The 27466-nt window shown below is 37.8% G+C and overlaps 1 protein-coding gene and 2 long non-coding RNA genes across 3 annotated transcripts; all 3 read left to right on the top strand.

Moving 5' to 3' along the window:
* On the top strand, positions 1-24490 carry LOC149002139 (flowering time control protein FCA-like). Its single transcript, XM_089138644.1, has 12 exons — positions 1-214; positions 2260-2330; positions 2959-3037; positions 6406-6488; positions 6570-6621; positions 11935-12014; positions 15786-15869; positions 15979-16062; positions 16152-16712; positions 23489-23638; positions 24088-24324; positions 24411-24490. The coding sequence occupies exons 1-12, from the start codon at positions 1-3 to the stop codon at positions 24462-24464; spliced, it is 1749 nt and encodes a 582-aa protein (XP_088994770.1). The 3' UTR covers positions 24465-24490.
* On the top strand, positions 12066-14999 carry LOC149002140 (uncharacterized). Its single transcript, XR_016170186.1, has 3 exons — positions 12066-12176; positions 14543-14705; positions 14920-14999. It is a non-coding gene; the product is annotated as an uncharacterized LOC149002140 (long non-coding RNA).
* A 1302-nt stretch (positions 24491-25792) lies between the features above and the next one.
* Positions 25793-26999, top strand: LOC149002138 (uncharacterized). Its single transcript, XR_016170185.1, has 3 exons — positions 25793-25855; positions 25936-25981; positions 26923-26999. It is a non-coding gene; the product is annotated as an uncharacterized LOC149002138 (long non-coding RNA).
* The last annotated feature ends 467 nt before the right edge of the window (positions 27000-27466 follow it).

The following is a 27466-nucleotide window of genomic DNA, read 5'->3' as shown; positions in this document are numbered from 1 at the left end:
ATGCCTCCTCTGTCGTCTGCTATTTCTATGGATTCTTACCATAGAATCTCCAGTTACATGGGCGGTTTCTCCCACAACGGTCCCCCTCATTATCCACCTGACGGTGGTGGATTCCGGTCAAATGGTGGTGGCAACGGTGGGAACTGCTTTGGTTCGATGCCTTACGCTGGGAAGAGACGTGATTTTTCTTCTTCTAGTCGAGGAGGCTCTCCAGGTAGGTCAGAGTTCTTGGTACTTGCTCTTTGTAGGGATGAATGTGGAAAATTAAGTTCATTTTTCTCTTAGATCATCTCCACAGTTGAAGTTTTGTTTATCTGGACTGAACTGGTTGTGTTCTTTCAGTTCCAGATAGTCTTCTTTGTTCTTATATTTCTGGTTGGATGGGTTTGTTGGGTCTGAGTCAAATTTTGTTACTGTCTTAATTATATTATGATCTTCTCTGAGATCCCCTTCTCTCTCAGAAACATTTTCTTAAATGTTGTAGACTATTGTTTTACCCCTCCTGACTGGGTAATTTGATTGTCCTTTGGCAGTGGGGACATCCGAGCCTAAACTTCAAAATGTTCTTGTGGAATAGAATCATTAGATCAACTTACAGCAATTGTATTCCTACATTGTCACTATTTCATGGATTTCTTGATGCTAGAGGACCATCTAATTTACCATAATTTCAGATGCAATGCTTTTGTCTTGTCCTTCCCCTTTTTCTTCCCCCAATCCCCTTCCACAGTATTTTTCATTGGGTACAGTGCACCCAAGTGTTTCATGCTTCACAATTACGAATGGTTTCTCCAATCATATCAGTCAGCATCCATCCTGCTCTTGCTAATTTATACATTGAGTTCTGGAGAGTTGAACACCCCTGGCTTTCCAGAAAGTATTATTCCGTACTTTGGAATTAGAGTTAATTAAAATTGTATCGTTTCATTGCTGCTACAATCAATCGCCACAGTGCATCCTTCTTGTTGCATTCTAGTAAACACAACTTCCTAACAGTGCCCTTTCTCTTCATGATCACCAAAGGCTACAGAAAAACCATGGGGACCTTGGTTTTTGTCCCTTAATGTCTTGGAAACTTACTTCTTAGTTTTGTCCTCTTGAAAGTCTTTCTAGCCAATCACTCATCCGTTTAATCTTTAACCCTTCGAAAGTGGCAATATTACCAGAAAAAATGTATCCTATCTAATTGGGCCTTGTTTACATCTAGAAAGTTCACTGTGGATTTCTGCTTCCTTTTTAATCTCCTCTATAAATAAGACCATCTTCAACTCATGTCGCCTGTTTATCTGTTCCCTTTTTCTCCTGTTAAGGTCATTTGATTCATCTTTGTGATCCCAATAAATGTTGCTGTTGAGAGGACTAGCTTTCCTCAGATTCACATTCAGACAGAATCCATTCTGTGAGATGGGTAGTTCTATTCTCTTTGTTCAAGCATTCTATTAGCCTGCAGCTATCTTGACCAAAGCATGAACACAGTTTTTAACATATTTTTGCAAAGAGAGGAGGTTTAGGACATTTATACATTCTTTTACTATAGAAACATGGTCAAAAATCATTTAGGAGTGGTAATCAATGTTCAACTTTTGAAAGTATAGAGATCAGAAAACCAACCAAGGACTGCAATGGAAAGATAGTGTGATCCATACAGTGTTTGTCTTGTTGAATAGTCTCTTGTATCCAAGGATGCCATCTGAGAAATTATTTACTTGGATCTGATCCTCTCTTGGTGTAGATCTTGAAATGCAAAATAAGGTTTACAGATTTTTATTGAACTCATGTGAAGTGAGGATTGTATTACCAGTAACATATCTTTCAAGTTCATTACCTCAAAAATTTTATAGACATACTTTCCACATCACCGTTGTCCAGTAAGTCCTAGACCTTACGCATTTTGCAATATGAAGGTCTAAAAAGTCAACACTTCACCCAATCTTTTGCAACTGTTGGAAATACGAGGCTTAAACCCTAAAAATGGTGTGTCTATCTCTTTGGCCCCAAAGATTAATGGCTAAGGAATCCATGAGATCCATAATTTATCTGACAGGTTAGCATGTTGAGCCCCAACATGTTGTAAAGAAGGGTGAGTCAGTGAAAGATTTCCTTGGTGATCGTGAATGATAACTATCCACTGTCATTGTATCAAGCTGAATCTGTTTATTTCTCTTTCTTATGAAGCATTCTTCTTGGTTGTATTTGTTGTGCTCTCATGTTCGTTGCTTCCCTCCTTTTTTCAAGTATTGCTGATATCAATTTTTTCAGATACTCTTGCGGCCGCTGGTTATGCCAAACTTTATGTTGCATCTATTCCAAGGGAAGCTGCCGAAGAAGATGTTAGTGATTTCTTCATTAAGTCATGCACTAGCCTGCAGTTATTAGTTCTGTTGCAATAGTAACTTTTACATAAATTTTCTTTCTGCCCTCTCTTTGTTTAACCCTTCATCATGAGTTCATTACAAATTTTAATAAAAAAAATTCTAAATTTAAGTTTTATTCTGTCCTTTTGTGCTCGAGACTCCTATAATCTGTGGTGTAATCCTCCAATTTGTTTCCATTTTAGTAGCTCTGGAGTTTATGTTGCTGAACCTTGAAATGAAATTTTTGAGCAACTCTTTTTGTGCACGTCCTCTAAGTTGGAAGTTCATCTTGAATGAACAGATCATTAAAGGCTTCAGTGTTTACCAAGATCTCCCCTCACCTTACCCTCAGAACAAAAAGTAATTTAAGATACTTATTTTCTGAATTTCTCCAGAATTGTCTTCTCGATGTAAATATGATACTATTTATAGCTTATGGAGTGAAAGTTCTTCCATACCATCTTTGATGCTAAATTTCTCTCAAATCTCACATTCATTCTTGATATTCCTTTTCCTTTTGGCTCTTTTCATCATTGTCAGAGTTTCTGACGTCATCTGTGCACCAGCGTAATTAACTATCCCCCTTTTCTTCAATTGATTCCAGATTCGCCCACTATTTGAGGAGCATGGGAATGTCATTGAGGTTTATTTGATGAAGGATAAAAAAACAGGAAGAAGGAATGGTATGTGAAATCCTGTTTTCTTCAAATTGAATGTGATTTTATACCTGTATCTCTTTTCAGGTCATCTGAGTAGCTGACAGGGGAACCAGTGAGCTCAGTTAGTTTTGGCAACCATTTGCTGGGTGTTGTCGTGGTTACGTATACCGGTTCAAAATTTGAAAGGCAAATAAATCTTGATCTTGTAGCTCACTATAGTGGTTAAACTCACTAGCATTGACCTGGCAAGTCAGCTGCAGTGGGAGATCTATTGCCTTAACTATAGAATTTTGGCCAAGATATTCACTATTTTGCTCCCTGTGGAGGTGTTGTACATTAATTGACATAATACCATACTGATGTTTGCTTTCTAAGCAGCAGGTTAATGACCTTAGTTGAGAATTTTTGCAGTTTCTTGTTACCTTGGTAACCAGCAAGAATATCTATACAAAGCACATCCTTTCCCATGCAATTCTTTAATTACAGTGTATATATACTATTATTATGTTATCTGTAACGTAGTCCTTATGGGAAAGAAAACATAGTATAATTAAATTGATTTACTTTCCACGTTTTATTCTGGTTACCCCCCCCCTTCTCAGTTGCTGGTGGTTGGGATTCAATTCATTATTGCTAGTTGATTACACATCGTGCTAGGCACTAATTTTTTGGCTTTGCAGGAGTGTGCATCTGCACTTCCATTATTTTCGCTTCAACCCAAATGTTATGATTATATATCACTGCTCTTCTTTCTGGACTATGAGAATATTTTACATTCAATACATATTAAATTTAGCTAAAGGAGGATGTTTGTTGCTGGAAGGAAAGTTCGAATTTGTCAAAACCAACAAGGATACACATGATATGGAGATCTCGTGCTTCTTTCATTGTTATATTGGTTACACTTTCTTTGGACTGTAAAGGGATGATAAAAGATTTTGTGGTGCAGATTCTGATGTTTTCACACGACTCCTAGGCTTGTTTATGTTATTATTATTATTTTTTTGGTGGGCACATGGGCATAATCTGTTTTCTTTAGTTTTTCCTTCAGTTGCTGATTGTTGTGCCAAAGAAAGCTGTGCTTTATGACAGACATTGCGATATAATGTCTAGAAATGTGGGGGCAAGTGTTTAATTGTCATGGAATGATCTTTCTAATCGTTAGTCCTTACAAAATAATAAACGTAGTGGTTGGAACTTCATGCGAACCAACCCATGGTTTTCTTAAAGATCCTATCTAATTGGTGGGTTGTCCAAGCTAAAATCTGACATATGGTTTATCTAGAAGAACTATAATCCTTTCAAATGATTCCTTCCAACCCATACTTGGTCCTAGATTCTAGTGCATGAGATGTATCAGTCAGGGATCATCGACTGCTTTAGTAAATTGTTCATATTACTTAATAATAGAGATATTGGTGCTTCAATATTACCTTTATAGCATACTCTTGTAACCCACTGTACCCAGGTTGGTGTTATCTCAAGTTTTATGGGTACTTCTTACGTAATCAATTCCACCCATAAAAATTATGATATGACACCCATGTGTTTGAGCAAGGTTATGGTAAGCGTGGTGGGAGATCTCGCTTTTTCAAAGAAGCAAGACGAGATGGAGATCGAGAGCAGAGAATTGGGATATCTCGTTCGAGATTTCGCCATATCTCGCCATATCTCACTATATCTTGCCATATCTCGCTATATCTCGCCCTGGATCTCGCCATATCTCACTGGAACTCTCAATTTTCGCCCATTTTTTTGCGTATTTCGGCTGGATTTTCACTTGCAACTACTCTTAGCACATCTACAACATCGAAGGAAGATCAATCATTCTTTGGTTGTCTTATGAACTTATGATTTAATGACTTATATATAACTTTTAATGGTTGTATAATTTTATTATTCAATTTTTGAAAATTGAGATTGTGATACTCATATGGATGGAATTTTTATGACATTTAGGTTATTTGTTGCATTTGATACACTTGCTTTTCATTTATATGCCTTAAAAGGTTTTATATTAGATGTTGTATAACCTTGCATTCCCTAATCCTACAACATTTTGGTTTCACACTATGAGTAGACTTAAAAATCATACATAGAGTTGTTTTCTGACAAATCCAAGGCCACTAATGTGTTCAGAAGGCCTTAAATAGGCTAGATGCCAAGTTTCAGCCTAATTAGGACCTTAAAACCCACCGAGATGGGCCACTGAGTTGACGCCAAAAAATTGCATATCTCAACCAAGATCTCGCTGAGATGATCGAGATCTCGGTTTTTCAAGGTGCCAAGATCTCGCTCTCGAGCGAGATCTTCTACCATGATGGTAAGTGTGTGCCTAGTCTTGATTTTTCTATCCAGATCATCCTTAAAATAGCAATGAATGTGGTTGAGAATTGCATTCTGTCATAGTTGTCATGTTATATGGATAATGCTATATGTTGGAAGGAAAAAGATCAAGTAACACCATTGATACTTCAAGGCATTTCCTAGGTGATGCCTTAACAATTATATATTCATAATTTTACTATTGAAGTCTCAACCTTCATCCTGCCTCCATCTGGTTGTCACTGAGTGTTAGAAGCATGCTTTTCAATCTATCCATCATCTTCTTTGATAGCTTCATGAGCATATTACTTGCATAGCTTATCATTGTACTTGACGGATAATGAACTGGAATGTAACCCATATGGATTACTTTGTCTTTATTGTTGGTAATTTTTAGTCTCCAATCTAGGAATTGGCCACATAATTGGGCAGCCAAGATGAACATTGTCTAACTTCCAAAATCCAACTCAATTTCTTAATTTATGTGGATGGAGGTTTTCTTTAATTTGGGGGGGGGGGGGGGATAGGAAATGTGGACGCAATTAGGATTTAAAATTATATTATTGGTATGGTTAATATATTATCTTTTCCCCTCTTTCTGATAATATTTTCGCCTTCTTTTACTGCTCCAGTTAGGATCTTCTTCCTCCTTTTCCTAATGCATTATTATTAGAGCAGACCAAGTTTTAGAAGCCTTCTTTTCAGGGAATGTATCTTTCCCATTAAGAGACAGTATGTCTTTTGCTTGATTTATTTTCTTCCTTCTATCAAGCAAGTGGTGTTTGAGTTTTTCTTGTAAAAAACCTTCAACGTGTCTTTGTGTTGATTTTAAATCAGTAGATTACCAGATTGGTCTTCTATTCTTTAATTAGTTATAGTGATATTCTATACTTTATTAGTTATCTATATCCATCTGATGCTTTTTTTTTTTGTTTGGCAATTTGTACGACCTTTTACCTGTGCTTTTTGTACTGCACAAACTTGTATATGTAGCTGAGAGTATGTATAGTTGATTGATGGTATCAGTAATCTAATGGAATCAGGTTTTGGAAACTTTACTTCTACAGGATGTTGTTTCATAAAATATGCAACCACAGACGAAGCTGACAGGGCCATTAGGGCTTTGCACAATCAATATACTTTGCCTGGGGTATGTTCTGGTGCTATGGGTTCCAATTAGGCACTAAACCGCCATTCTATCGTTTGACTAATTCATGTTTGTGTATTCTAGGCTGTAGGACCGATTCAGGTTAAATATGCTGATGGTGAACGGGAACGCCTTGGTAATTGTCTTTCAACTTTGAGAGTTTGCTGTTGTTACCTACAAATTTGTGCAATAACATACAAATTACGTCATTTGATGTCTTTCTCATCCAACTTACTGCCATGCTTTGCATAGTTTTGCACACCTGCATCATGAAATACCCGTGTATATATATACCTGCATCATGAAATACCCTTGTATATATTATTATTATTATTTTTTATTTTTGTGAGGGAAATACCCATGAAATCATATTTTGGATTTCTGGTTGTTCTGCTTTTTGAGTGTCTGCAATGTACAGAGAATTCAGTGTGGTTGTCAACAATTTATCCGGGGGGAGATAATGACTTTCCATCCTTAAAATATCAACACATATGTTCAATTTTAATGGATAGAATGGCTTCTCTTTTTCTCTCTTTTATTTATTTATTTATTTTAGTGGGGCGGGAGTGTCGGGCTGGTGAGTATATATATGTGTATATAAGAATGTAAAAATGTAGGGATCGCTACACAAACATAGGCCCAATTTACCCTTCTCATGATGAGAATGTATGTAACCCTATTCTAATCTGGTGTGATATAATGTGAGCTTATAATCACGAAATTGACTTGATTATCAGATTATAAGTTCACAATCCCAGCCCCTTCCCATTCTGGGTGGAGTAGATCTACAAATTCTTTGCTTTCTGTAGTAAGAGGGAACTAAATAATATATCCTGGATGCTAAAAGACAAAAAATCTCGAGTAGTTGCAATAATTGGGTTCGTTGGTATTCTTGATAAGCCTTGATATAGTAGCTGCTAGCTTGCTATCACCCATACAATCATATTCAAGTCGACAGAAATATTAGATCTTAAAGGATATCTTTATTTTTGGTTTTTCCTTGTCATTAATAACCAGATTATCTTTTAGAAAGAAACTCTTCAAAAGTTCTATTGGATCCAAGAAATACCATCCTACCTGTCATATACATCAGAATAAATGGAGATTTCTGAAAAAACCTTCTAGTGGAGGAAAAATATTAAGTATTTCTTTTATTAATATTTAGGTTTTCTAAGGAAGTATTAGAAGTAGTCATTTAGGGATTAATTGAATGTGGGAGAAGTTGTATGAGCTGTAACTACTTGGTTTGCCAATTTAATAGGTTAATTAGTATGAAATAGAAAGGAAAACTAATCCCAATTTATCTTAGAGAGTATCTCTTAAGAGGAGGCCTGTGGCCTCCTAATTGCAGCATATGGCGTTGCTTTATTCTAAAGCAAAACCTTTGTCTCTTATGATTTCTTTTCTTGTTATTCTTTATTTTTTAAAACTATTTTCTCTTAGAGAATTTGTGCACGTAACAACTTGGTAATTGGAGGATTGTCGATATGGATATGAAGATTGAGATAATTGAGATCATGTGTTCATCCATCTGGAACATGATGATGATATTCAATAAGAATGGTTAAAGTTTGTAAAAGTGTTAAACATAGTTTGGCCTAGTTAAGGAGGAGAAGAAGAATGCATCACATTGTCAAATTCATGAAGTTTTATTCAACGAGTACAAGGATGAAGATGTTGCCATAATAGAATTTCCAGTACAACCACCAAAGGAAAAAAAGGAAGCACACGAAGAAAAATGATATCCTTCAAGACAAAATTATTTGCTATAACATCATTGGAAGTTGGAACATTGAGATTATTATTTAGGGTTTGTTATTCCATATCAAGATATGGGATCCTGGTGAACTTTTATTTCTCTCTTCTTTTTTTTTAATTATTATTATTATTATTTTTTTTTAAAATTTCTGTCCTTGAGGACCAGGATGATTCTAGGGGGTTGGAGTGTCTTATGTTATCCAGTAGTTATCTATGGAAGTTATTTGAAGTATTTATTTAAGGACTAATGATTTTTTTATTTGATGTTGTATGTGAACTTGTGAAGTATGGGAGATGAAGGAGAAGTTGGAGTTGCATTTACTTGTTTTGCCTATTTGATACTTGATAGTTTAATTACTATGAATAACAAGCATAGAATCAAAGCCCAGTATTTCTCAAGAAAAGAAATCGCAGCCTTCCATTGTGTCCAATGCTATTGCTTTGTCTGTAAAGCAAAACCTCTATTCCCTGCTCCTTGTCCAACCCCCTCCCTTGGTTTTCTTGGAGAATTTGTGCAACTAACAACTTCAATAAGGTGACTGCACGAAGTGGATGAGGAAAAAAATAGGAGAAACAAGATAAGAAGGAATTATAGATAATTAAGAAATTAAACCAAATAAAATAGGGATAATAGCTTTAGTGGGAAGCTTAACATCTTTGGCTTTATAGGAAGCTTGACCTCCTTTTCCATAGAGGAATTGAGGAATTCTTTCATCATTCATAGTTTGCTCATCCTTCCACCTTAAGCTTATTCGATAGGCTAAAATTAGTTACAATGGACTAGAAATTCTGCTATCCACTTTCACATTATATTACAACTCCTACTAATAATCCATTCTCCCACTTTACATAATGCCTAGAATAACTGGTTCCTTTTCTGTAACAACTCCTTCAAAAGCTAGCTACATGTGTTACATAACCTCACTTTAACCCCACTTTATGCATGTACGAGGATCTCCTAGAGAATTTTTTTGGGAAGCACAACTGAAACATTTTGGAGCTACAAGGATAGTTATTAAATTGTTAGCACCATATATGAATGTTCCTCTAAACTCTGTTGTAGCCATTTCTGTATGTTCATTATACTCTATAAATAGAGGAAACAATAGAGTTTAGCATAGAAAAATAAGAGGATCAAAAGATTTTGTATGAAATTGTTCATTCAGAATCTCCTGAATAGCAAGTTACAGGTTTAGGATAACTTGTAGGAAAATGAAACTTTCCTGGAAGAGAAGCAAATTAAACACTTCCATAAAGTCTCTTGCTGAATTAAGAATGAAGTCTTCATTCTGTAAATGCCAGATCTTGAATTAGTAACTGCATCCAATTTCTAAAGAAGCCTGTCGTTTCAATCTTTCTTTTTGAAGTGGGATTACGGAATCCTCATAAATAGTTTTAAACCTTATTCCCTGATATTACGGGAGATTCCTCTTTTTCTATTCTTAAGCAAGACCTTGAGAGGGCTTAGTTGACACGCTTATATTTCATCTTTCATTTCCTTTTTTGTCTGCTTCAAGAAAGATTTCAACCAGTCCTGGTTCTTTTTTTTCCTGTTGATTTCCTTATCAAGATATATGGATCCAGGATCTATGCATCCATAATCCATATAGATCCTCTTCATGGATTAATGAAAAATGTGCAAAGCTTTATTTGCCTCTGCCACTACGAAGATCTTCCTTTTTGCATTTGGCATTACTACTCCTTTTGGCAGCATCCAATAATTTAGAATTTTGTTTGGAAGCCATACTTCGATGCATATGTTTTCATGATGCTCCTAATAACCAAATAATGCAGAACAAAGAAATGCAGATTTTATAATTCAGAAAATAGAAGTGCAGATCCTGGGGATAGGGACTTAAAATTCTCTTACGTTACTACAGTTTCTTTTCCAGGAATTTGTTTTGAATTATTTCTACACACAAGGAACTAATGGTCCTTAAAACTAGCTCATGTGGATCCATGGGGAGATGGCTTATGCTATGGAAGTTATATTCCATGGTTCAGGATACGTTGTAAGAATAGGAATTGTTTTCAGGAATTATCACACGAAAATTAGTAAGGCTTAATGTTTTCATTTCTTTTCTCTCTTACAATTACTATATACAGCCTGTGTTAGAATTGGGTTGTATTTAATTCTTTCCCCTCATACAATTACTATATACAACATATGTTAGAATTGGGATCTTTTAAGTCTTTGTTTTCTTACACACTATAAGAAGGAAAAGGGGAGGGAAGGGGATTTCAGAAACAAAATGATGATATTGTTGTTAATCATGTAGGTGAGACTTTTGAGGAACTTTAATGTGAGATACTAGGATAAGAGTCGGAGGGCTCAATCACCATCTTATCCTTTCATTTCCTTTTCTTTACATTTAAAAAAAAAAAGGCAAGCTATTTGTGAAATTTTAAAACATGTTTTAATTGGTTTTGGGTTGGATTCTTCTCTCTGTTATAGCATGTTTATCAGTGCTTTCATATGCTTTACACTGCAAGGTGGATAGATTGGATCGAACACCAAGATACCAACCTACCTTGATCAAACACAAGGTCTCTTCATAGAGAAGAATGGCTTGCAAAGCAACTATTAATTTCAATTGATGAGTGTGGTGATCCACCCTCTTACATAAGTTCTTTTATATGGTCAATTTAAAGACAGAGACATTAAATACATTACCCATCACTAGCTAACATGCACATAATATTGACTCCACCACTACCTAACTCTCTATAAAGGAAAGCTGGTTTTGACAATTAGTTCCTTATTTTCACTCTACAGTCCCTTTTACTGATTTTGATGAATTTCTTAAGTTCTCTTCATATTAGACTACTCTTGGCTTAGGTATAGCCAATGAAAATCATAATATGTGGGCTGACTTTAACCCACCAAAATACCTAGCCCATGAAAGCCATGTGCTGATTTGGGTCATATTCTTGGGTCATTGATTGGCTTGACCCCTGCTCTTTCAATTGAGAATATGTCTTCAAACCTGCATCAATGTCTTTCTTACATGGCTGTGTACAAACTCTTACGTTCTTTATGCTTTTCTTGTTGTGGATAGTGGCTCTTGTTATTACAGTTACTCTTACATTAAAAGGATTCTCAGAGTTAACATTCGTATACCTTGTATCAGATTTTTTCATCATATGGTAAATTGGATGATATCTACATCATGCGAGATGAAAGGCAACAAAGTAGAGGTGGTTCCTGACTTTTATTGTTCTCTCTCTCATTTTCAAAATGTCTGCATTGGCGTATTGTGAACCTCAACTGAACCTCCTGACCTAATATATATTTGAGGCAAGAACATTACTGAATTTTTTTTTTTTGGGAGGGGGTGGGTTTCAGTTTTGCTCCATTCACCTTTGGAAATCATTCACAGATTGATACTGGGAAGGAAGAAACTTGAAGCACTGGTTGCTACCATCCTGTTGTTTTGACTTGACTAGCAAAAACTATCACAAAAATTCATACAGGGATGTATGATATTCTTTTCTTTTCATCCCAATTCCATGATGCCATGCACGTCTTATACTCTCCTTTGTGACCTTGTAAAGTGAATGATGGAGTCAGTCAATTGTGTTGCACTTTTGCCAGTATTTCTTATCAATTTACTTCAAACCATTGTTGGAAAACGTCATTAGTTGAAGTTTGTATTTTCTTTCACTAATGGATTGTTTGTATAATCTGAAGGGTGTGGATTCGTTAAGTTTGCTCATAGAGACATGGCCGCAGCTGCTATTAATGGTCTAAATGGAATCTATGTGATGAGAGTAAGTTTCATTGTTTCTGCAGTATGAAGTGATTTTCTTTTAAATTTTGAAGGAGTTCTTATTTTTTTTTTCTCTCTTCTTTCTTCTGCTACCTTAGGGTTGTGATAAGCCATTAATTGTTCGTTTCGCTGACCCAAAGAAGCCTCGGACTGAAGAATCAAGGTCACTTCAATTTCTTGTACCCCTTTAAAATTTATACAATTCAAGCTATTCTGTCATAGGCATCTAAGTTGAACAGAAGGTTCACATGTTACTCTGGCTTTGATGTAATAGTGACTCCATCTGATAAAGGATGTTTCTGAATGACAACTCATAGGTGTATTTAGAACTTGGAACCTGCTTCTAAATGTCCCATGCCTTATTCCACAACATTGGGGCATAAAAGGTTATTTATTTATTTATTTGCAGGTGACATATCATAATGTCATTATCAGATGGTGTCATTGCCATGCACATTTTTTGAGTATACATGTGAAACTACACTATTGTTATCATTGAAAACTGTATATCCATACTAAAAGGGCCAAAAAGTATAATATTAAACATTATAGGGGTTGACAAGGAAGGTTGTTTAGATTTAAGGATAGAATAGAAATAGTAATTGAATGCTCAGTTCTCAAAGTGGAACTTGAGTTTACATAACAGATATGTCCTGAATAGACTAGCTTACCACACATTACATTTCTTAGCCACTTCCAGTGCGAGTTGCTAGGTTTTGTCCTTTAGTGGGATACCGTGTTCCTACAGAACAAAGAGATGTAGGTTATCAATTCTGATCAATGTGACTGAAGCCATGTGATTCTTCTGTTGGGAGACATCTAGCTAGTAGCATTGTCTGGGTTTCCTTAATTTTTGTATGAAATTACTCAATGGAGGTAGTTCTGCTTTAGATAGGTCTAGAAAATAGGTCCTGGAAAGATTCAATAATCTGACTCTCTTATGTTCTCTGAGTGTTCCAACGATATTGGTTGAAACTGTGACTTCTATCAAGCTCTCAACTAGATTAAAGTTGATTGTATTAGTGGATGTCTAAGGTTGGACTACAGTGGTGGCACCTGGATAATTAGTGTCTGGATTCTTTTTTCGTACTCTGGATGTCTCTGAAAGGAATAGAATGGTATATTTTTTTGGGTGAACAATCAGTACAAGAGGGAAAATTTGAACCTTACACCATCTCCACCCACATCATGATCAAGTACATCTCTGTGAAGCTATTCCATAAACCCAAACCGAGGTCTCCCCAATGCATCATTTTTCATGCTTGAAGGATCATTGCAGGCCACACATGTGTCTGAGAAAATGTGTGGTTTTTAGCTGCTGAATTTGCTAGGTAATCTGCCACTATCTGTTTCTCTATAGCAGTGAGTGATTTTCCATTCTACCGAATACAAGAACTTAACGGATCCCACCACCGCTGCAATATAAACTAAGGAGGTTTCTTTTTGGTCATTAGAGAATCAGCCACTGCCGAATCAGAATCTATCCAATGTTTTTGTAGATTTGATTTTCTTGCCTTCTCCAGACCAGCTACTAGAGTTTCCATTTCTGCCTCAAAATTTTGTTCTGACCCCCAAAAAGAGAAGAAACACCTGTAAGATTTGTGCCTTTTCATCCCTGAATATACCTCCTGCTCCTGCATTGCCAGGGTTTCCTAAGGAGCTCCCGCCAATGCTCAATTTGACCCATCCTGATTGAGGGTAACACCAGTGTAACTCTCTTGGTCTTTTACACACTCTAGACAGAACCTCACCCTCAACAGCCTTGTCACCATTAGATCTGTCTGTGTAAGCTTCAGCTTGATCTTATAGTCTGTGTATTCCCTCTTGATTGCTTAAAGCACATCAGAAGGCAGAAGGGAATGGTCTCAAAATAGTCTATTGTAGGAGTCCATCTCAACCTCCCAAACTCCCCCTTTTTTTCTTCCCTTTTCTGTAGTAATGTTTGTCTTGGTTGTTAATCTGAAACCTAGTCTCACATAGCTCCCAGTCATAAAAAATAACAGGATTAATTTAGAATTTTACTGAGAACCTCCAGAAACGAATAAAGCAAAGCCTGCTGTTATATTCTTTATTTTGCTTCTTTTTCCTATTTTCAAGTGGGAAATCATCAAATGCTTAGTGCTGACTATAACTGCTAGTGAATTATTTTGATGTGTATTAATGTTTCTTAGTGGTTCATGTTGGGGTATATTTACCTTTTCCATTTAGAAAATGTTACCAGCATATCTATATAGGCCTGGACTTTCCTTTTTGGTAATTATGGCCTGTCAAGTTTGCTTGTACTAACCTTGTTTATAGTTTCAGTAGAAAGCTATGAAGTTATTCTATTTCCAGTCTTGATCTTTCACTTCCTGTTCTCAGGAGTGGTTCTGATTTTGGTCCCCAGTCTCATGGACCATTTGGACTTAGGTCCTCCCTTATCTTTGACGATTTAAGCCTAATTTTCTTCTCCACTCCCAACTCTCCATTCTCTTTCTCTTATTACACTTCCTTGGGAACTTTTATTTTGTTCTGACATTCGTACTGCAGGCCTGGAGGCCCTGGGCCCAGTCATGTTCAACCAACAGGCATACTACCTCCTGAAGCTTTGCAGCCAATGAGTCCACAGAACCCGTCTTCTCAAAGTAATCCTCGTGGTTTTGGAAGTCCTATGATTGCTACGAGCAGAGTGACAGAAACGCTTTCAGCCACGGTTAGATTTCATTCATGTTTCTGTTTAATTCCCCCCCCCCCCCCCTCCCAAAGTTGTAGAGGTTTGATTGACCAACTTCACCCCCACCTCCAGGTATTCAGTCTTAAAGAGAGGCAACCTTTCATGACAAATTTCTCTTTTTATCTGTTAAAGTATGTCTAAACGGTATAATTTTGTTCAACCAATGTTGGGACTTCTTCCTGATGCTTTGCAGCCAATGAGTCCACAGAGCTTGGGAGCATCATTGCAAAGTAATCCTCGTGGTTTTAGTCCTATGACTGCTACAGGCAGAGTTCCTGGAACATCTTCAGCCGTGGTGAGATTTCATTTATGTTTCTGTTAAATTTCTTCCCCACATGTAGAGGTTTGATAGACCAACTTCACTCGCACCTCCAGGTATTCAGTCTTAAAGAGAGTTGACATTTCATGACATATTCCTGTTTTTTTCTGTTAAAATATCTTTAAATGGTACGTCTTTGTTATTTATTATCCTGTTTATAGTTATAAAAATAAATTGTCAGATAATGCTTACTGAAGGTTTCCTTCATAGCCCATTAGATAAACTTGATGACATGAATATCTTAATTGTGTTAACTCACACAGAATCTAAAATTGTTGAACTGGTCTTGATTACTCTTTACTCATGAAGTTTCAGCATGGATTGTTTGTGCCATGTGGTGTTATAAACATTTTGAAATGTGTTTGAGAAACCAAATTTTAACTGATCAAATCGAACAGTTTGAAATTCACCGGGGGGGGGGGAGGGGGGGTATTTTCGGCACGTGGTGGCCGTTTTGTTAATTAAGCTTATTTAGCTGTTCAGTTCACACACTTTATTTGGGGGCGGGGGAATGGGCCTGAAACGGTTGAATTGGAGAGACCAATCCTCCACGTACTTCAAATAGGCGACATGCAAAGAAATGCATAATTCATGATGCCATGTAAATGAAAAATCTCCTATAATTGCATCTATCTAGTGATTTTTATGAGTTAGTACTGTCTATAATACTCTAGTTATTACTTTTATCTGTGGAGAAGTTAACTTGTGTTGTTGCTTTTCTGATTCTGCTCAAATATCAGGCTGGACCTTTGGGAGGCTTTGGTGGTCCAGTAAATGATCCTCTTCCGGTTCCTTCAGTTCTACCACATTCAACAGTGCAGCAGGTTAGTCTATCTATTTCAGTTGGTACTATCTATAGTACAAGTTATTAAATTTACATGGAGAAATTGTTAACTTGTCTTTGTTTTTCTTCCAATTCTGCTCAAATACCAGGCTGCACCATTGGGAACCTTTGGTGGTCCACTGAATGCTCCTCTGTTGGCTCTTTCAGCTGAACCAATTTCAGCTGTGCCACAGGTAAGAACTGATGAACTGACCTTGTCCTGGGACTTTACATGGTTTTGGGATGGTTCATAGCTTACACGACATCTGGCCATCTATTCCAGATCATTAACCCACCTGAGTCACAAGCCCAATCTGTTGGTCAGAGAGGATCATCATTACCGAAGCAACTTCAGTCACCCTATCAGTTTCCATCCATAAACCATCAGCGATCCTCTGCACAAAGTTCGTTGGCATCATTTGAGCCACTCGGTCAGCTTCAACCCATTAATTCATCTGGGGAGACCTTATTCAATCAAGCTCTCCCCTTGCAACAGTTGCTTTGTCCAAATGGTCAGCTGCCTCTCTCCCAGCCTCAAGTTCAGGTCAGCACCTCTGCTGTTGCAGGACAACAAATGCCTTCTAGAATACAGATGCAAGCTGCTTCTGCTGCAGCAAACCAACAATTGCCACCTACCCCCACTGTTCAAAGACAGATGATTCAACCTCAACAGCAGCCACTGAATCAATTAAATCAGATGTTGCCTCAACAAAATCAAGTTCTAGACACAAGTTTTCAGTCATCACAGCCAGCATTCTCACAGCTGCAACAGCCATTGCACATGATGCAGCCTTTTAGTCAAAATTTGACTCAGCAGCAAGCTTCCCAGGCTGCAAAACTACAGGTGAGGCAATGTCTACAACTAAATGTTTAGACGCATATTTCTGAGAGGGGTGTTTTTTTGTGTGTTGTGTGTGGATTTTATTGTGTTTCTGTTTTTTTTTATTTTTTGTTGCCCCCGCGGGGCGGCCCCGCCCTGGTTGCTCCCCCCCTTGCCCCCCGCCCATCTGTTGGAATCTATTAGGAGTCTAATAAGAGTTTGTATAGGAGTTAAGTTAGAGTTTGTATTCATATAGAATTCTATTCCTTGTAATATTCTACTTTCCACTTAATTATAAATAAAGGGCTTGAGATCATGGATCAATAAGCCATTCTGCCAAACATTGTATTTCTACATGGCATCAGAGCCTAAATTCGATTAGGTTGTTCTTCTATTTTTTCTATTTCTTCAAACCCATTAACCCACAGCAGATTACCTTTTTTCTCCAAAACCCTTCGCAGTTTTTTCTTGTTCTTCTACAACCTAATTCTGCAACCATCGTTTGGCAGAATTTTTTTCCTTTTCAAACCCATCGCACCGCTGCACTATTGTTTCGGTTCCACCTCGAAGATCGAGAAAAAAAAAGGAGGGGGAGGGGGAGAAGAGAAGAAGAACCACAACCTGCTGCTGCTTCTTGCGATTAGAATCACAAAAAAAGGGAAAGAAGAAGAGAAGAAGAACCACAACCTGCTGCTGCTTCTTGCGATCAGAATCACAGGTGGGTGAGCCGCTTCTTGCGATTAGAATCACGGGTGTGGCTGCTGCTGCTGCTGCTGCTGCTTCAGCTAGAGTTTGCATCGATTGCAAACCCTCACAAATCCATCGCAACCAATTTCTTTCTCTCGCACTACACAGGGCTCTCGACCAAGAAGAAAAGGAAAGAAGAAGAGAAGAAAGAGAAGAAGAGAAGCCACCATCGCCTTCACCTTTACTTCCGATTCTGATCACAGCCTCTACCATCGAACCAGGTAACCCTTTCTATATCCCGTCTCCCTTGTTAAGCTGGCCCTTCAAAAAAACCCATTGAGCCATAATTTGTTCCCTAATTCTCTTTGGCCGAACCGGATTTGGTTTTTTTCCAAATTCCCAAACCAAATTTAGATCATATTTTACAACCAAATTTACCAAACCAAACCAAACCATTACATATTTGGCTGAACCATATTATTATAATTTTTCTTCTAATCTACTATTCGTTAGAAAAAAAAAAGAAAGGGGGAAGGAGGGGAGAGGGGGAAAAAGGAGGAGATTTGATCATATCATTGTTTGGGTATTGCATTGTGCGACGTTTTAGTTTTTTTCACAAGGTGATCAAGAACTGCAGACAATTTTTTCAACATGGCAACTATCGATGGTACTACTGCTCCCACCGGCCCTGAACATTACCCAAATTTTCATCCTCTTTCGGTAAGATTTGATGGGACAAATTATTTGATTTGGTCACGATCTGCTTACTTAACTATTGCTGGAAGAGGACTTGTTGGATACATTACGGGCACCACTATCAAACCTTCTACCACAGGGTTTCCCAGGAAAAATGGATCTCGAATGACTCTCTTATTATGTCATTTCTCTTGAATTCCATGATTCCAAATATTGCCCGTGGATATCTATTACTTGATACCGCTGCCCAAATCGAAGGCTACTACTTTGAAACATATGGACAAGTTGGGGAATGATGCCCGGGTTTTATGAGCTACGAAAGAAGCTTCATGAGACTACCCAAAAGGAACCGATGGCCCACTATTATGCTTTGAGTTGCGATCTCTTTGGCAAGAGTTGGATCATTATGGGGATTATCACCCCACTAATCCAGATGATGTGGCGACTTATAAGAAGCACATTGATAAGATTCGAGTATATGACTTCTTGGCGAGGTTTGAACGTGGAGTACGATCGATCGTAGTACAAGTCTTAAGTCGTTCTCCCTTTCCTACACTAGAACAGTCTTATGCTCTTGTTCAGTGTGAGGAAAGTCGTCGATTAGCCATGCTTCATACTCCTATTTTGGAGAAATCAGCTTTACAGTCTGTTCGCACTAAATCTGATCCGGCTAAGGAGATTGTCAAGTGTGAGCACTGTCACAAACCCTATCATACTAAGGAAAATTGTTGGAAACTCCATGGGAAGCCTGCTGATTTTGAGAAAAAAAGAGCACAAAAAAAAGGAAAATCGAAAGCTCATATCTCTGAGACAGTTTCCACAAGACCCTCTCGTAGATGTTGGTCTCTCGCAGGAGGAGTTAACTTCTTTGCGACGTATTCTGCAATCTTCTACTGCCGGTACAGCCTCTACCACTGCTTCCTCTACTAATCAAACCAACTCCTACCTTGCTACTTCAGGTAAAACTTTTACAAGCTTCCAAGTTTCTTCAGTTTCTACTCCTTGGATTATTGATACCGAGCCCACGGATCATATGACAGGTTTATCCTCTTTTTCTTACAATATGCTCCAACTTCGGAAAGGATAAAGTTCGAATTGCTGATGGCTCCTATTCTTCCATTGCTTGGAAAAGGGACCATTCAACATTCTCCATCCTGTCTTTGTCTAAAGTTTTACATGTTCCCTCTTTCTCTACTAACTTGCTCTCTATCGCCAGATCTTACACATGACTTAAATTGTAAAGTGACATTTTTCCCATCTTATTGTGTCTTTCAGGATCTGGTAACGGGGAAGGAGATTGGACGTGGTAAACTAGACAATGGACTTTATTTGCTCAAGCCGATTGAAGGATCTACTTCTGCTCTGACTACATCTTCTAATCAAGTCCATTCGGTAATATCAGACCTTCATCAGTGGCACCGTAGGCTAGGTCACCCCCCTCTAGGAACTCTTAAGAAAATATTTCCTGATTTAGTTTCTTCTTGTAATGAGGATGATTTTTTTGTGAAGCCTGCATTTTTGCGAAGCAAACTCGTTCTACTTATTTACCTTCTCTTCATAATAGAAAAAATATTCCTTTTATGTTAATTCATACTGATGTGTGGGGTCCCTGCCGACGTGTGTCTATCACTGGCCATAGGTACTTTGTTACTTTTATTGATTGTCACTCTCGTTCTACATGGATTTATCTTTTAAAACAAAAAAATGAAGTTTTCCGATGTTTTCGTGATTTTCATAATATGATTAAAACTCAGTTCAATGCCACTGTGAAGATCCTTCGCAGTGACAATGGCACAGAGTATATTGATGGTGAATTTCAAAGATATCTCTCTGACTCTGGCATAATACATCAGACTAGTTGCGTTGATACGGCTGCCCAAAATGGGGTGGCCGAAAGGAAGAATCGGCATCTCTTAGAGATAGCCCGTTCTATTATGATTGCTATGAATGTACACGACCGATCTTGGAGTGATGCTATTCTCACTGCTTCTTACCTTATGAATAGGATGCCCAGTAGGATACTTGGTTTTAAATGTCCTAATGAGATTCTTCAAGGAGCCTCTTCTTTTGTTATTTCTCCAAAGGTTTTTGGATGCGTGTGTTATGCCAGAATCACAGCCCACCAGAGTAAGTTGGCTCCCCGCAGCCTACGCTGCATATTTTTGGGGTATTCTGCTACTCAGAAAGGGTACAAATGTTATCATCCTCCCTCCAAGAAAACCATTGTATCCATGGATGTACTTTTTCATGAGTTTTGCCCTTACTATACACCTCTCCAGGGGGAGAGTCCTAGAGGAGAGGTGTTCTTTCCGACTCTAGATCTTCCTTTCACACACCAACACAACTTAAGAGTCCCAGAAGAGTTTCCCGACCGGGGGGAGACTTCGCCCAAGTATACTCGAGGACTCTAATCCTCCCCTTCAATTTCGAACCATGTGAAGAACCTAGCCAAGGGGAGACCACTCCCCTGTGAGACACACTGTTGGGGTCTTTCAAAACCAGATTGACCAAAATAAAGAGGTGCAGACTTATCAGAGGAAGAAATACAACCGGCTAAAGCGGTGGAGAAAGGGGATACGTTACCACTTCGGTCTCCTGCTCCGAGAATCGATTCTCTTTGAGGTATCTTCTTCTGATCTTCCTATTGCTGTTAGAAAAGGGGTCAGATCTTGTACTCAACATCCCATAGCTAAATATGTTTCTTATAACTCTTTGTCTGACTCCTACCGTGCTTTTATATCCTCTCTGTCATCTGTATCTGTTCCTAAAAGTTGGCAGGAAGCCTATGCTGATAAGAGATGGAAGGAAGCTATGGTAGAGGAAATGCAGGCAATGAAGAAAAATGACACTTGGGAGCTGGTTACACTTCCTCCAGAAAAAAAACCAGTGGGCTGCAAATGGGTATTTGTGGTTAAACAAAATATGGATGGATCAGTCAACAAGTTGAAAGCTAGACTAGTTGCAAAGGGGTTTACCCAGACCTATGGGATTGATTATCAGGAGACCTTTGCCCCAGTTGCGAAACTAAATACTGTCAGAGTTCTGTTGTCTGTAGCTGTGAACAAACACTGGAACTTGCACCAACTAGACGTAAAGAATGCCTTCTTACATGGGGAGTTAGCAGAAGAGGTCTATATGGAAATCCCACATGGTTTTTCCGATGACAATACTGCAGGGAAAGTCCGTCGGTTGAAGAGGTCAATATATGGGTTAAAACAGTCTCCTAGATGCTGGTTTGGACGCCTTCAGAAGGCAATGACTTCTATTGGGTACAAGCAAAGCAATGCTGATCATACACTATTTGTCAAGAAGTCAAGTACTAACATCACACTTCTCATTGTCTATGTAGACGATATTGTCATCACAGGGAATGATGGTGAAGAAATTCAAAAGTTGAAGGACTATCTTGGCAAAGAGTTTGAAATTAAAGATCTAGGGAAGTTACAGTATTTCCTAGGGATTGAGGTGGCTCGATCAAATAAAGGTATATTCCTATCCCAAAGAAAGTATGTCCTAGATCTATTATCAGAAGTGGGAATGTTGGGGTGTAAAGTAGTTGATACCCCTATTGAAGCTGGAGCTAAACTTAAAGAAAAAGAGGGAGAACCGGTGGACAAAGGAAGATACCAAAGGCTGGTAGGGAAGCTTATCTACTTGTCTCACACCAGGCCGGACATTGCTTATCTTGTAGGTATAGTGAGTCAATTCATGCATGATCCATATTTAGCTCATATGAAGGTGTTATCGAATACTACGGTATTTGAAGGGAACTCCTGGAAAAGGAATACTTTTGTCACCCACCGATAATCTAAAAGTAGAAGCATACACTGATGCGATGCAGATCGGGCTGGATCTCCGGACAGAAAAGTCAATTTCAGGTTTCTGTACCTTTATTGGAGGAAATCTAGTTACTTGGAGAAGTAAGAAACAGAATGTGGTAGCTTTATCTAGTACTTGAAGCTGAATATAGGGCTATGGTTCGTGGAGTTTGTGAGCTACTATGGTTGAAAGGCTTGCTGCAAGATATTGGAGTCCAAGTTCCAAACCCCATGATGTTATATTGTGACAACAAGGCTGCTATTAGTATTGCTAATAATCCAGTGCAACATGATCGAACTAAGCACATTGAAATTGACAGGTTTTTGTCAAAGGAAAGTTGGAACAAGGGCTTATCTGCATGCCTTTTGTAAGATCCGAAGACCAATTAGCAGATGTTTTCACTAAGGGATTGAAAGAAAGAGATTTCCTTCCTATTGTAGGCAAGTTAGGCATGAGTAATATCTATGCCTCAACTTGAGGGGGAGTGTTGGAATCTATTAGGAGTCTAATAAGAGTTTGTATAGGAGTTAAGTTAGAGTTTGTATTCATATAGAATTCTATTCCTTGTAATATTCTACTTTCCACTTAATTATAAATAAAGGGCTTGAGATCATGGATCAATAAGCCATTCTCGCCAAACATTGTATTTCTCCCACTCCTTACTCCATTTATTTTTTTTTTAATAAAAAAAAAAAAAAAAATAAATAAATAATAAAAAAAATTTAAAATAATAGTATAAAAAAAAAAAAAAAAAAAAAAGAAAAAAATAAAAAATAAAAACAAAAAAAAAAAAAAAAAAAAAAACAAAAAAAAACAATTTTTTTTTAAAACAAAAAAAACAAAAAAAACAAAAAAAAAAAACCACCAACCAGCCAACACCACTTTTTTACCTCAAATTAAGATTTTTTAAAAAAAAAGGGGGGCAAAAAAAAAAAAGGGAGAAAAAACAAACAACCCCAATTAAGAAGAGACCTCTTCTCCTTTTTTCCTCTAAGGGTTTAGAACAACCCAACCAGAGAAGATTCCAGTGGTTAGTTCTGGTAACTTAAGCCTACTTAGGTGACTCAACTGCATCACTTCTATCTTAAGCATCTTAACCCTACAGTGGTAGATCTCAACTAGTTATATGTGTGACCCATTTTCCTTTTTATGGTTGTAGACCATAAAATTTTCCTTCCCACAACGCAGCACATGCACACACATCCCAAATGAAAGGAGAGTGGAACCCGGTCAAGTATATCATATGATATTTATATATTATGTTGATGTTTAAAATGTTCTCTTTTTCCAACAGTCAGTTCCAGCTGGACTTACTTTAATAGGATAAACTGCAGTTGGCCTAGGGAAATGTGATTCAAACTTATCCTCATCTGAAAGAAATCGAGCTTTTCCCTACATTGATTACAATCACATATTACCACAGTTTTTATGTAACAGAATACATTTGTTATTGGAAATTAGGACTGAGATATTTGAGACTTCAATTTTCATGCCTGAACTTGTTTCTACTTAATTGTGGTCCCACCTTCTTTATATTATTAGTTTATTTTGCATGCAAATGATTTTGGAAATTTAATTTAGCTTATTTTTCCGTGCAGCCATCAGATGCAGTTGTGCCATCAACTATATCCAGCTCTCCTTCGGTTCCTGAAATTATGCAAGCTGCTTTGCTTGTTTGTAACTGGACTGAACATATCTCGCCTGAAGGATGCATGTACTATTATAACAGTGTAACTGGTGAAAGCAAGGTAAGATGCTTGAATGTACTATGTCCTTTAAGCAAAATTAGTTTCTTATAACCAATTGATGTGACCATTGTTAGGACTCGGATAAAACCCATCCTTAGAGCCATTAAAGAGGGTGCCAAATCTTTGCAAGACTTGGCATCTCCTCATATCTAGCATGAGACTGTTACTTCCCAATAGAATTCCAATAGCCTCCCCTACATGTGGGACTACACATGGGAATAGGATTTTCCCAACAAATTTATGCATCTTGGAGGCACACCTGACTACCTGAGTAGTCACATCCGATACCACTTGCTGAGATTCAGGTGGAACTTATCCTGAAAAAGCTAGTCATCAAGGAGAGAGTGCACAAATCCTTATGAGCCTTTCACATCGAGCCACCACATCTGATGTGGATAGCTGTTTTCATGTGGAACCCAACAAAAATGTCTACTAAAATGTATTTGCAGTGGGAAAAACCAGAACAGTTCATCTCGTTCGAGCAACTGCGAGAGATGCTGAAACAGCATCATGCATTCACCGTTCAGAATCTTAATTCTCAACAAGCAGCTCAAGCACATCCTCCAGTTCTTCCTGTACAAGTTGCACAAACACCACAGATGCAACTGCAGACAAAGATCCCACCTGCACAGATTCAACTGCAAACGCATATCATGCCTCCGCCTCCGCCTCCTTTATATTCATTGGTTAGTATCTTCTTGCTTGATTTATTACAACGCAGGAACTTTGGTTTTGTTTGCTAATACAACATGCTCTGCTTTTCCAATGTCAGGCTCATCCTGGTGTTCCTGGTCAACATATCCAGGTAATCTACCATTTAAACTAATAGGTGATGGTGATGGTGTTTCTTAGTGGTAATTATTATCTGGTCAGCATGTATGTCCAATGATAATTCTTTTTCTTTTGAAAGTATGTAGGGGCATGTGACATGTGACTCTCAGGATTCATCTTTTGCTTTTGGCAAGTAATGAAGTCCGCCAGAATCTCTCCTTGTCCATCATTTATGTATTGATAGTTTTGGAATTATTTGAAGCATGGATTCATGTGCTTCTCTATCATTCCATGCACGGATGGACTATTGCATGGCCCAATGGCTGTTTGGGAGAGTAACCAACAGCGTAGAAGCTAATAGTGAGAGAACTGTACATTGATGACCATGCAGTAAAGTCCCCTACATCCTACCCTTAAGTTTGATGGGATGGGAGAAATATATTAATGTTTGTTTGACTTATACAAGTTGCTTGGGTTATAAGACAAGGTTGTTGTCTTTCTTGGCAAAACTTCCATTAGGCATCCTACCATCATTGGGCTGCTCAATTGGCAACGACTGACACCTCTTAGTGAAGAGGTCATGGGTTCGACTCTCCCTGATGGCATATGTACTAGTCCCCACCCCTTGATATCAGAAGCTACCAGTTCCATTAGGCATCCTAGTTCGCCATGGAGTCAAATGAGGTGTCTAAGAAGAGTTAGAATACAAGGATTTAATTTAGTACAGGATTTGAGTAACCAAACAGTACCAAACAGAATCCTTCCACATAGAAAGTTATCCAGATTCAAGGAGACACAAAAGTATTAACTATAGATGGTTAGATAACCACCAAAACAAAAACTGACTTTACTAAACAAGGGCTAGGACAACTGCTGAAATCTGAAATTGAACTGATAGACTAGAAAAATATGCTGGGTCTTGGTACTACAAGGAAAAGGGAAACACTGTAATTTTAGAGGTTAAACAGGGAACATAATGTATGAGTTGGAGGATAACTTGATTCTTCATATGAATCTGATGACAGTAAATAAAGTAGAAAAGTAATTGAGAATTAATATCGGAAGACAAGGGTGTCGTTTTAGAATTTCTTCCAAAAATGCCTTGAATGTGAATTCTGAGTACAATATAAGTTGGGGAAATTTTCCGAACTCACTTGTTTGTGGATGAATAATTAATAGACGAGATTACATCCAGAAAAAAAAACCACTCTGGCTTCACTAGAAGGTGTTTGATTAGACAGACACCAGTCTACCTTGATCACACAAATATGTTACTCAATTTTGATTAATCTGCACAAGGCTAAGAACAAGATGTTAGCTCCTTCTGCTGATGCACCTCATCATTTGTTGCTTCATATGTGTGCATTTTTTTATTTAGAGGGACTTCCTGAAGTGCAACTGCAGTCCACACCCAGTACAGTCATTGATCCTGCTCGCTTCCAGCAGGTATCTAAGTTTAATGGATTGATGTGCAAAAAATCTCTACTGATGCCTATGTTCTCAACTGCACTTTCTAAATTTTCCAGGGTTTTCAGACAGCTCCAGGTTGGATGTGGTACAACAAGCCTGCAGGTACCAATACCAATAATCCCTCGGCTTTAACTTTTATTCTTGTTATGGAACAGTCTTGATCTAGCTGCCATTGAGCTGTTTGCAAGTAAAGCTGGGTGGGTCTGATGTTGGACTACTTAGTGGGACTTTAACCTTCAAATCATTGGAATGATGGTTTTAACCCTCTGAATGTGTAATTTCTTATTTTCTGTGGAGGGGTATGTTTAGTGCACCTAGGAGCGGCTGTAGTGGTTTAATCATCGGAACCTACAGAGTATGTTGTACAACAACATGGGAAAGGGGTTGACACGTGGACAGTGAACAGATTCATGTGCTGGAGGAGCAGTAGTACGGGAAAACATTAACAAGATTCCCCTTGGTGGGGGGGGGGATGTTTGGACATTTTACTAAGGGCCTGTTTGATTATTTGAATCCAGGGATTCATGAATCGAAGATTTATACCTGTTTGGTTATAAAACATCCTTAGATTCTTTAGAATCCAGGGATTTCACTTTTTTGCCTAAAAACGGGAACTAAGCCATTCTTGGGTATTGGGTGAAATCCTTGGATTCCACCCTAGGTATAATTGTATAAAATGGATGAAATTTGCAGATTCACGGGGAGTAACCTGACGGAAATCTACAAACTTCGATAGATTTGAGGTTAACCAAACAGTTAATTTTTTGAACCATGAATCCATAGATTTGAAATCACATTTCATTTCAAATCCCTGGATTAATGTAACCAAGCAGTCCCTAAGGGAAGGTGCCAGTAATTTGAGTCATATGAGGGGTTCCAACATTCAAATTAGTACCAAATCTGGCTTTTTACCAAAAAAATTTCCATAACATATACATCTAAAACCACCAAGTGGGATGGGAAGAAACTCTGATGCTTCTTTAAAAATAGTTGTACATCTTCACTTTACGCTCACAATGTTGAAATGTGTTTTCATTCTTCAGGAACGTAAAAGTGAAAGGGTGAGCTTAAGAATGCATACTAGCAGGTGAGTACAGCTCAAATTGCCAATGAAGCAGCCCTTCAATATCAGGTTCAGTTTGTTGATAGAAGCCTGAAAGGGTATATCATTAGGGTTTAGGGCTGTACTTTTTCTCAGGTATTTTCTTATGTTTGTCTATCTGAGTCTTTTATAGATTGATTCTTATCATCTAAGCAATTCATACTTACAGTGCTTGAAAAAAAGAGATTAGACTGACCAACCTGGGTATATGAGAGAGGATCTATACTTGTTAGAAAATGTTATATTGTAAAGAAGTTTTTGAACTTTTTAATTTTAGTTTATTTTTAATCTTTTTTTGGTGTTTATATTGAATCCCACTGCCCTCACCTTGGGCCAGCCATCACTGGAGTGATGGTAGGCATGGTGACTGTCCTGTCACTCCCTGATTATCACAAGGAAGGAAATTTTTATTGCGTTTGGTTTATGGTTTTAGTCTTTTGGGTTGTTTTTCACACACAAGTAGATTGAGCCGTGATGTCAAAAAC

This window comes from Hakea prostrata, chromosome 10 (assembly GCF_041222555.1).
Source record: "Hakea prostrata isolate BN-2017 chromosome 10, UWA_Hpros_2, whole genome shotgun sequence".
In the NCBI taxonomy this organism is placed as follows: domain Eukaryota; kingdom Viridiplantae; phylum Streptophyta; class Magnoliopsida; order Proteales; family Proteaceae; genus Hakea; species Hakea prostrata.
The sequence above is the reverse complement of the archived record's forward strand: the minus strand, read 5'-3'. Positions and strand labels throughout refer to the sequence as shown.